This window comes from Jaculus jaculus, chromosome 6 (assembly GCF_020740685.1).
Source record: "Jaculus jaculus isolate mJacJac1 chromosome 6, mJacJac1.mat.Y.cur, whole genome shotgun sequence".
Lineage (NCBI taxonomy): Eukaryota > Metazoa > Chordata > Mammalia > Rodentia > Dipodidae > Jaculus > Jaculus jaculus.
Window position 1 is genome coordinate 156429289 of NC_059107.1, and position 11267 is coordinate 156440555.

Genomic DNA, 11267 nt, shown 5'->3' on the forward strand with positions numbered 1-11267 from the left:
TGTCCGCAAAGCCAAAGGATCTGGGTTCGACTCTTCCAGGACCCACAGAAGCCAGCATAAGATGGCGCATGTGCCTGGAGTTCGTCTGCAGTGTTTGGAGGCCCTGGTGCGCCCATTTTTTCTCTCTCAAATAAATAAAAAATAAAAATAAAAAACTCTTTTAACCAACCCTACTTACTGCTAAGACAGAGGATCGCGGAGGCTCCTGCTCAGCCAGTCTAACTGCAAAGCAGTGAGGTCCCTCCGCCCCAAGGAGATAAGTCCAAAGGCCAAGAGGAGACCCGCACACACGCATGTGCATACACGTGCATCCATCACAGACGAAAACTACAGTGGGAGATGAAAGAAATGAGGCACACACATCCCACCCCAGGGGCTGGGACTCAGCTTCGGAATGTGACAATTTATTTGGGGGTGAAAGAGCTTTCACTCCCCTTTCCTGGCATCGATACAATATTGAAGAGCAGCAGAACAAAACGTACAAGACAGAGTAATCAGCACGAGCCCGCCCTCCCCTGGCCCAGAACCCACCAAACCTGGAACAGCAGAACAGAGCCCACATCCAAAGTAAGCTGTCTTCCACCTCAAATTCCTCCCCTAGAGGGGCAGGGGGGACTGAGGACTGCACCCCTTCGTCCGCCTCCTGCCAGCTCTACCGTGCTCCCCTTTAACCACTGGAGGCAAAGTTTAGCCAGCTGGGAACTGGATGCTTGAACCACTGACAAAGGCAACAGAACACTTCATTTTAAAAACGCCAGTGAAAAAAGAGACAGTGCCCCTCCCCAAATATAGAGCTATATACGTATATTTTATATATATAGAATCCATTCGTGCACAATTCATTAAATGAGATTTTCAAAAATTAAAAAAAATTATAAGATACATATTTCTTTAGGCCTTTGTGTTTCTTAAATTAAAACCAACAAAAAGAAGTCTGCATCGCTCCTCGGCGCAGAAGCGCCCAACACTCCGCTCCTCCTACGCGGACGCTTTAGCCCCTCGGGCCCCGATGCCTGGCTGATGCTCTGCACACAGCTGGCGGTCACCGCTGGGCTGGAGTCCTGACTCCTTGGAGTGTGGAGAGCCGTGTAGACTGGGGGGAGCCCTTAGTCCCCATCTAACCAGTTTTCTACTTCCGCCTCCTGGTGGCTGTCAGCAAGAAGGGCTCCCTGACCCCTCTTTCTGAATCCGAGAAGAGATGCAGACATAGAAGAAACTAAAACCCTTAAACTTCCTTTTTCCTTTTAAAAAGTGATTCCTTGAATCAAACAAGCCCCAGACAGGCTGCCTAGAGCTAGTGCATGGGAGCCCGAGTGTGGAGCTGACTTAGAAGGGTCCCACCATCCAGCAAGTGCAACAACAACAAAAAAACACACCAGAAAAGTGGGGGAAGGGGGTATCCTCTTGGGTCTCCAACGGCCAGGAAAAAGGCTGGCTTAAGTCCACTGACCCAGTGTCCCCTGGGGTTGACTCTCAGCCTTGGGCAGGTCTACTGGCCAGGCAGTCACCCAGGGCTGCCCAGTCATGGATGAGCTCCCAGGACTTCTGACGGTCCCAGAGTCCCCTCCTTTCTCCCACTAGAGGCCAGGGCAGCTCGGGCTGTCCTCCTGCCCCATAACCCCAGAGAAGCAGCTTTACCTCCTCTGAAATGAGGAGATGCCTCCCACTCCACGCCTCCTCCCACTGACACCAGGGAGTTGCCCATCGCCTCTTCCCAGACCCAAGGAAGGCGGCGGCTTGTGTTGACCTTGCCGAGATTGTGGGTGACTGAAGGCCCCAGAATGCTTCGGCCAAGGCCTGCCTATCCCACATGGCCTTTCCACAGAGAGGCAGACTGAGGTCGGAGGTGGCAATGAGACGGGGGCGGGTCCCAATTTTCCATCACAAACAAAAGACGCCAGGCCTCGTCTGTTCCCTGATGTGGGTGGAAGGGGTACGTGTAAGGGACATGGCCAATGCCAACCCAATCAATATCCAACTTGGGAGGACTATGCCCTGGGGGGTCATTTCACATACAAAAATAAAGCAAACCAGATTGCAACTTCAGCTTGGTAATTAGGCAAAAATGAAAAGCAGCAAGGGTGGAGGAGGGGCCGCAGGAGGCTGATCCACTGGGGGGTGTGTGAAGGTCAGGGGTCGTGGGTCTCACGACGAGTCAAAGTCACGGGGGAGAGGGAAGGGTTCCGCTCCTGAGCAATCCCACGCCTCCCTGGGAGCCAACTGCCTCGAGGCTACGTGCACAAGCTAGAGAGCAAACCCCAGTGGGAAGGCCCCCAGCCCCCAGCCCCCCCCCAAGAGTCTCCCATGGCCTGCAGTTTCTTGCAGAAGACTGCATCCCTTTCCCAGCCAGGTAAACTCGGCAGTGACCAAGGGCTCAGGGGTAACTGGAAAAGTTGTCCCCCATAGGAAGGTGGTAGTGGACATCAAAGAGCCCAACAAGCTGGCAGAGAAATACCCATGAGCAAGAAGTCAAATTACCTACCCGCGATCTTTTCTGTAAGAAATCAACAGTGAGCCTTGGTCCCCAAGGAACCTCACCACCCCCAAGTCCCTGCCCCTCTGCGCTTCTGGCTAGCTCCCTTCGGACTGGATATTGTCCTTCCCTTTGAGCAAGGAATGTAGTGGAAGGTTGGGCCCAAGTCAGCAGGGAGGACACACCCTGCCTGAGGCTAAGGAAGGAGGGTGGCCAGTGACCTTAAGCCCAGGGCACCTACCAGCTGGCCCAGGCCTCCACCCCATCCTAACATCGCCACCTCGCCTGTGCAATCGCTGCGGTACTATGTTCTCTTTAAATATCTTTCTCCCCACCCCACCCCTAGCAACCCCACAATATTTTTTTTCTGTTTTTGGTTGGTTTTTTTTTTTTTTTTTTGCTTTTTTCAAAAAAAAATTTTTTTTTTTTTTTGCAAAACTAATTCTTTCACTTTCCTGTCATAAAATCACCTCTGAAAACACAACTTCTTTACAAAAAAAGTCACAAATGACACGGACTCTCAGGAAAACACATTTCTATGGTCTCTGAAAACACCTGTAACTGGCGCCCAGGTAGTGGCTCACCTGGGAAGGGGGTAGGGGGAAATCACCTCTGGAGACAGAGGAGAAATACCAGCCCTTATTTGGGGGAAAAGCCAATTGGCACTTGGACGGTCTCAGAGCCAACACAAAGGGTGGAGTGGGACCAGGACTGTGGTCCCCCAAACCCTGTGAGGGCCCCTGTTCTGTACCCTGGGGCAAGGAGGGCTGGGGCCATACTCCAGCTGCTGCAGGGAGATCTGAGAACGAGCACCCTTCCCAAAGGAGCAAGGTGCTGGTTCTCTGATCTGCTGGATTCCGGTTCCGCCTCCACCTGCCTTTTGCCATGTTTTTGAACGAGGTACCAAGAGCCACACGCAGTGGAAGCTGACCCAGGCCCGTGCGGGAACATGCCACCTGAAGGTCCAAGTGCATCCCAGGCAGTAGCTGAGGACAGGCCAGAGGATCCCCCCACCCCAGTCCTCTCCTGGGACCAACACCCTCCCTCTCTTGAACACAGGTCCCTCTGTGGTCTCTTCCCTTTGGCCTGCCTACTCTCCCAGTGCCTGGCCTGTAACTGGGCTTTGGTCTCTGCCACTGGCATAGATGCTCTGGCTCCCTGGCAGCAGAGGGCAACAGAAGCTGCCCAGGGCACCAAAGCCTCCAGCTGCTTAAAATAGACTAGGCTGTAAGGAAGCCTCAGTGGTCAGAAGCAAGGAGGGGGCGGGGGTAGGAGGAACTGGAGACTGCTGGCAGGTCTCCAGACCTTCTCCTTCCTCCCCAAACACCTGGGAGGAAGGGGAGGCTGGCGCTGGGCCGCCCCTCTCTACCACCCTCCGCACCATGCCACACCTGCAGTGAAGGCTGATCACTCCGCGAGGGTCTGCGGCTCCACAGCAAGCTGCACGGATCTGACAGGAGGCCCAGCTAAGGCGAGGGGAGGCCAGGCCTTCAGTGACCCTGTTCTGAGGAGCGGCCATGTGTATTGCAGGACCTTGCGCCCCGCATACACATGGAACCGTGTACAAGCACCCCAAGGGAGCAGACACACATGCACAGCCAGAAGTTTGCACAGCAGGCTCCTGTAGCACCTTTGGTAGAGACCTGAAGGGGCTCCTGGATGGCCGGAGGCTGCGGCAGGGTGCCAAGTCTGCCAGCTTCTCCACCTTCAAACGGGGATTTGGAAAGAGACAGGATGGGAGGAGAGGACGCAGGGGATCTGCTTGGGCCTAGTCCCCAAATAGGCAGGCAGGGTTGCCGACCTCTGGTCCAGCAGCTGCCGCCCTCGCTGGTGTGGAGGGAGGGGCCCGTCTTGGCCTCATCCTTCCCTGTACCCCAGGTGGCATCTGGGACTGTGCCCACCCTAGGTGGGGGGGGGTCTCCGGGGGCCCCACAGCTGCTGACATAGCACCGAGATCAGATGCTGCACAAGTGAGCGAGAAGCAAGCTGGGGAAACAGGGAGGGATGGGAACAGGGCAGGCGCGCCCGGCCCTCCGCACAGGCAGGGACAGCGGCACAGGACAACAGGAAGCATTTCTTGGTTCCTGTGCCCCACCCCGAGCCTAACCGAATCCAGGGCTGCCCGGTCCCATCCCTGGGTCAACACGGAGCCATTTGGGCCAAGCAAAGCACAGGCAGACGGGTCTGAGGGCAGGGCTGAGTGGGAGCACGAGTGTGACCTCAGGCAGGAGGGCCCTCCCACAGCCCCCCTCCGTGGGGGGTGGGGAAGCCCCTCACTTGCTCGCCCCACTGCCGCCGCCACCCCCGGCAACACCTGCCACCCCCGTGGCCACCTTCTCGAAATCCTCAGGGTTGCAGAATTCCTTGATGGTGACGGTCAGGAGGTTGCTGGTGACATCGGTGACGACCACATTGGAGCAGGGTGACATTTCAGGGCGCCAGTCCCCAGCCTCGGGCTCAGACGAGGAGGCACCGGTGGTCTCCACGGCCCCGGCCCCGGGGGGCGGTGCCTGGCCCGCAGCAGCAGTGACATCGGAGGGCGACCGCTTGCCAGTGGTCGCGGCCTCGGGCGGGAGGGACAGATCGAGCACCTCGGGCTCGCGCCAGTCGGAGGAGGCCGACGGGCTCGCGCTCTCGGGGAGTATCTTGGGCGGCGCGGCGTCGTCCGGGTCGGAGGACTGGGGCGTGGGCGACGGGCAGCCGGAGGAGCTGGAGCTGCGCGCGTCGTAGGGCGCGGCGGCTGCAGCCCGGAGCAGCCCGGGGCCCGGGGCGGCCACGTCGGCCTTGGCGGTGGGCGGGGACGACAGCGGGGCAGGCGGGGGCTTGTAGAGCGCAAAGGCGCCGAACTTCATGTGTCGGATCTGGGTGCGCAGGATGCTCTCGCTGAACTTCTTGCTCTTGCCGATGACGCGGTTGCGCGAGGGGACTTTGGGGCGGGCGAGCGCCCCGGCGCCCTGCGCTGCGCCGCCTCCGCCGGGGCCCTTGTCGATCACCTTCAGGTTCAGGATGATGCGGTTCCGCTTGGGCTCTCGGGGCTTCACCTTGCGGTTGATGATGCGCACCGTCTCCGAGAAGGGGGAGATGGGCGGGCGCAGTCCTGGGCTGCCCCCCTGAGGGTCGGGTCGGGGCAGGGGACGGCGAGACATGCGGTGGCAGCGGCGGATGTCTTTCTTGAGCCGGTGCACCGCGGCGCTGGAGTGCAGCTTGGGCGAGGAGGCGCTGGCGCTCGGCTTGACAGAGAAATGCACATCGCTGATGCGGAGGGCCTCCGCCTGGGCCCGGGCCTGCAGGCAAAGGGGCGTGGGTGGGACCTCAGGGCTTCCCGCTACCCCTGGGCACCCTGGAGCCAGCCCGCCCAAAATTCTGCCTCTCATCCCCCATGTAGCGAAAGAAATGGGCCCAGGGAGGCGATGCAACCTTGATGGAACTTGCCTAAGGTTGGAGCCAGGCCCAATTATTGTGGCGTGGTCTTTTTTATTACCTTGTCAGGGGAAACACAGCTCCCTGAAGGCCCTTCCTGGTTCAGTGTTAGTGGATACCTGGTAAGCAGCCCTTGCTGAGCTGTGCCCAGTACCTCTTCTATGAAGGCTTACAGCCAAGCCCAGGACTCTTCTGTGGACCAATTCTTGGTAACAGAATGGAGGGCTGTGTTCTTGTTGCTCTCAAACCAACCCCCCATCTGCCAACTTGCAGTACCCCACAATCTCTTGCCTCTGATTTGACAGATCTCCAGCTCCATCGAACCAGCCTCCCCAGGTGACAATTGCCACTAGAAAGTTCCTTGTCCCCTGAGCCCCTCCTCTCCACCTCTAGCACCTCGGGTCGGCATCACCTGTCTGCCTTCATCCTGGCTCAGGATAAATCCCTGCCCAAAGACTCTAAAACCTGCACCTTGAAGTCAGGGCATGCAACCTAGCTGACAGGACTTTGGAGGGAACAGGGCTCCAGCAGGGAATCTACCAGCCCATGTGCTTTCTCTGCAGTGATGGTTTGCGGATAGGGCAATGGAAGAGGGACAGGTGAGATCTCTTGAAAGCCCCACAGTTCTGCACAGCTCAGGTGTCACCTCATGAGAGATGAGGGTCTGATGGAGACCTGAAGACAGCTCAGGTTCCAGCCCAGCCTTTGCCAGAGGACTCAGAATAGAGAACAGGCAGGGACTCCCAGGCACTATACGCTGTGTCTATGACCTTCCTTCACCAAAAAGATACGCAGGAGTCAAGCCCAGATGCTCATGTCTACACTGTGAGCCACAGGCCCTCTGTAAGAGTGCTGCTTTCTCTGAGAGGAGCCCAGACCCCAAATGTGGAGTGGCCAGAGTGGCCTGGGTCAAGGGCTGAGGGCAGAGAGACCCCCACAGGGCATGCTTCAGTACTATGGAAGGGTGCAGAGGCAGAGTGCTGGGGGAAAATAATTAGCACTGGTGATAGAATGGAAAAACAGGGTCCTGAGGTTAACAGATACCCTGGCTCAAGTGGGGCAAGGAGCTCGCTCAGTGGTGACTGCTTCCATCAACTTGACAGACTGGGGCAGAGTGAAGGGACCCACTCCCACCGTCTGGTATGTTAGGGGCCCTGGTGGTACCTTTGGTTTCAGGACTCTCCACCTCTTGCCCCCCCACACTGGGTGTCTAACAAATCCAGGAAGTGTCTGTATACCCTCTGACAGGAGAGACAATGCCACACACCCCTCAGGTGTCATCTGACTTACTGAGCACTGACTGAAGTCTTTTTTAGCAATGGGGCCTGCTTTGCACCAGGCTGGGGCTGCTTGTCAACAATCCAACTGGCCGCTAGGTGGCAGCACACAGGCCAGCACTGTCAGCTCCCAGGGCTCTCCAGACAGCTGAGCTCCTCAGGGACAGTCCCTCACACCCCTTCTCTACTGACGCAACGAAATGCCCAGCTTTCTTTGGGTCAGCAAGTTGGGCCTGCCTGCAAGTACATCTTCATGGAGGGAAGCTTAGGGGATCACCACTCTTCAGAAAGAGTCAGTGGGTTGCTCCCTCTGCATCTTGCCACAGCTCCCTGACTGAGCTAGGTGCTTGCTTGCTACAGAAGTCCAGTGGTCACAGATGGTCCCTGGACAGAGCATTGTCCAAATGGCAGAAACAGGATGACAGTCTCTGGGTCGAATGGGGCCTACCCGAAGGCGCTCCTGCGATTAGACTTGAAGGGCATTTGCTGTTCACAGGACTGGAGGCAGCCAGTACTGCAAGCTACATCTACCCGTGGGTTTAGCTGCTGCTAAAGCATGCTTACACGGAGTCTATAAGACAGTCTCTTACTTGATGCTTTCTAAATATCACTGTTGTAAGGCATATAATTCTGCCCAAGTTCAGCGTTCTTTCAAGGTAGGACCTGGGACTTCCTGGTAAATTAACAATTAGCTGAAACACACTTATTTGCACCCTGGCAGGGTGACATGGGACTCAAGGGTTTGGTGTGTACTCCAGGTGGCATGTACGACTGTGAGGTTGGCTCTGTGTCACCATGGGCCTCTCTGGGCTCTTTTTCTAGGTGTGAAATGGGCACAGTGGGCTCCGTACCTCCCAGCTCCCATTCTGTTTGGAGCAGTGCCCAGCAGAAAGTGCCCAGTGCGATTTTCTGGCTTTGCCCTGCTGCCTCTCAGGGAACCACGGAGCAATGGGTCCAGCCCGGGCCACCTCCACTGCCCCTCCAAACAGCCTTGCCACTGCCACACTGTGCCACACATTCCGGAGTAAGGTGCTATTGCCTATAACTCCATCCCTTTCCCCACCAACTCTTCAGCCTCCTTATTCCCTGTTCATGTTTTCGTGTGCCCAACTCCTTCTTAGCCTCCTGACATGTGCCCCCCCCCACAAGGAGGAAATGGAGAAAAAGTAAAGGAATGAAGCCAGAAAGATAGGTTCTGAGACAGGACCTCAAGTAAGGCGATTCCCTCTTAATTTGTGAGATTTGGATATTCCCTACTTCATGGGATTGTGGATAAAATTAAAAGTGAAGTCTCGGCCGGAGATACGGCTTAACAGTTAAGGTGCTTGCCTGCAAAGCAAAAGGACCCAGGCTCAATTCCCCAGGACCCACGTAAGCCAGACGCACAAGGTGGCACATGCATCTAGAGTTCGTTTGCAGCAGCTGGAGGCCCTGGTGTGCCCATTCTCTCTCTGTCTGCCTCTTTCTCTCTCACATAGATAAAAATTGAAATAAATTTTTTAAAAAAGAGAAAAGTCTGCAGAGGGCTCAGGATCTAGAAGTTTTTTAAGAAAAGGGCATTTTGTGAATCAATGCTCATGGCTACTAGTCCCATTGCCGCGAGAGGGCGCTCCAGCTGCGCAGAAAGGCTGTCACAGCCCACCAGCCTTCCAGCTGCTCTGCCCACCCCTCCCTATACGTAAGCAGTAAGCATCGGGGTTAAGGTTGCTGGTGGATCCCTTAAGAAGATTGAGAGCTGGGAGGGAGAGGTTGTCACAGAAATAAGGAATTCTAGAAGCCAAATTCCCCCCACTTCTGCTTTAAGTCCAAAGCAAACCTCCATGTTCGGCCCTCTGACTGGGTGAGAGCGCAAGCCAGTGGGACAGGTCCACCCCGCCCCCACTGAGCTTGGAGCCTTTTAGACCAACCGGAGATTCTGAGGTTCTGCAGCAAGCAATCTAATCTCTTTTTCTGATGCCAATGGCCACAAAATCACTGGCTTTTGAGGGGGACAGAGCCCTGAGACATCCTTAGCCCCTTAGGGAGACTAAGGTGGTCCAGTGAGTCGCACCTGCGTCAGGTGGACTACACGGGCGGTCTTGCTTTCCTCTTTCCAGACTCTGCTCTTCCTCACCAAATTAAATAAATAACCCAACTGCTCAAGATGGCTTCCTTTGGAAGTTTTCCCTCCCTTCCAATGAAAACAGGCCTGATCGTTACCATGCCCCACCCTCTCCTCGATAGAACCCCCAGAAATATCAGTATTGGGGGTAAACTGAGGTCGATGGTCAGCTTAAGGGACTAAACTCAAACTGAAGTGATGTAAGGTCAAATTGAAATTGGGCCCTCAAGTGAAGAGGGGTGGGTTACAGAATGTATCTTAAGTGAGGTGGGCAACGGGGGGGGGGGCAGGGAGGCAGGTAGCTTGTCAGGAGGTGGGCCCACACTCACTAGCCCCAAGGCTCCAAGCCTCAATATAGGCGAGAAGTCAATGCTGGAGAAGATGGGGGGGGGATTCACTAACAGGAAGAGCCTCTCAGCCACCCCGTCCAGTGGGTATCCCCCACCTGCCTCACTCACCCCCTTCCAGGACGCCGGTAACTGCGCTGCCCCCGCCCCAAGTTCCTGGTTTCATCTTGGAAGATTAACCTATCCCAGGCCCCACTTGCTGAAGCTGGCTGCGGCCTGCTGCCAGGGCTTGTCAAGGGCTCACAACCATCCCCTGCCCAGCTGGGGCCCCTCTGGAAAAGCCCGCCAGCCTGGGGATCTGTCCCTCCCTTGCAGGCCCCGTGCTGCGCCCTGGCTGGGGGCCCGAGAGAGGGGGTTGCTGGGGCTGGGCCAGGTTACCTTCAGGAGAAAAGTTTTGGGTTTGGGTCCCCTCTTCTTAGGCCCGTACAGCTCACGTTCTCTTTCCCTGCGGCCAAGGAATGCCAAAGGTTAAAGAGAGCCCCTTTCCCGGGGCCCCACTCCTGGGTCCTCCCCGCCTCTCCCGCTTCCCCGCGGGGCGCCCCGCCGCGCCATGCCTGCTTTCCGCACCCCCCCCCCCCGCCCTCCACCCCTAACTCACTTCTGCTCGAAGGCTGCGATGAGCCGCGAGTCCAGGATGTTCTCCTCGGGCTCCCAAGTGCTGTACCTGCCGAGTCACGCATGCATCACATCAAAAATGAACACCCCACGGCGAGGGAGCCAACACGCACCACCACCACCACCACCCCCAAGCCCAAACCCAAAGCCCGGCTGCCCGCTGCCTCCCCCTGTTCCCCACGCCCTGGTCCCTGCGACACTCACTTGATCGCCCACCCCTTCCATTTCACAAGGTACTCGATGCGTCCCTGAAGAAACAGAAAGGAAAAGAAGAAAAAAAAAAGGGGGGGGGATGGGGATGGGGCCAGGAATGGGGGTGGGGAGGATGCGGGGACGCGAGCGAGGAAGAGGCGGGCGGCGGCGGCGGCGGCGGCGGCGGCGGCGCGGGGGTGGCCGAGGGTGAGACGGGTTAACGGGACCGCTTCGCCCCCAGGGTCCTCGGGCTCCGACCCGACCACCGGGGAGCAGCGACCTTCCCGGGGGGCAAAGGGCTCACCTTGCGGATCCGCCGTTTGATGATGGATTCGGCCGCGAAGACCCGCTCGCCCACTGCAGACAGCTCCATCTTGCTCAGCGGCACCCACAGCCCATAATACTCCCTGCTCCCGCGGCCGGTGCTGCACCGCTCGCGCACGCGCCGCAGCGCTCAGGCCCCCGCGGGCGGGCGCGCGGCGGGGCTCTCGCGCTCGCGCTCCAGCTGCGGGCCGTCACGTGACCCTCCCGGGCCAGCGCGCCGTTGCTAGGACCTCCCCCTCCTTCCTTCCCCCCCCCCCCCACTCCTCCCCCGGGGGCGGTTGCTAGGGAAAGTGTGCGCTCGCCGGGGCGGGGGCGCGCGCTGGCTCTTAAAGGGACCTCTCTCCCCAGGCGGCGTCAGTCTTGGGCGGGAGACCGGTGGGTGCTTGGCTGATGCCGAGGCCTCCGCCAGGGGACAGTTGCATTCGTATAGAGCCTCCCTTCAACTTCCCGACGCCCCCACCGATCGCCGTCACCTTCTCCCCCCGCCCCCCCCCCCCGTGTTGTAACCCCAGATGCAG

General features: G+C 57.8%; 1 protein-coding gene across 1 annotated transcript; it reads right to left on the minus strand.

The window, feature by feature from the left end:
* Positions 1 to 388: 388 nt before the first annotated feature.
* Positions 389 to 10883, minus strand: Cbx6 (chromobox 6). The gene is made up of 5 exons (XM_012949288.2): positions 10730 to 10883; positions 10438 to 10481; positions 10217 to 10282; positions 9997 to 10063; positions 389 to 5757 (listed from the first exon to the last, which is right to left on the minus strand). The coding sequence occupies exons 1-5, from the start codon at positions 10796 to 10798 to the stop codon at positions 4747 to 4749; spliced, it is 1257 nt and encodes a 418-aa protein (XP_012804742.1). The 5' UTR covers positions 10799 to 10883; the 3' UTR covers positions 389 to 4746.
* Positions 10884 to 11267: the final 384 nt, after the last annotated feature.

Bases quoted from the DNA above. Each gene is read 5' to 3' on its own strand.
- Cbx6 (XM_012949288.2), bottom strand. From the start codon at position 10,798: ATGGAGCTGTCTGCAGTGGGCGAGCGGGTCTTCGCGGCCGAATCCATC. The intron at 10,283-10,437 runs GTGAGTGTCGCA...GTGACTCGGCAG, and splicing joins TGGAAGGGGTGGGCGATCAA to GTACAGCACTTGGGAGCCCG. The intron at 10,064-10,216 runs GTGAGTTAGGGG...CCTTGGCCGCAG, and splicing joins ATCGCAGCCTTCGAGCAGAA to GGAAAGAGAACGTGAGCTGT.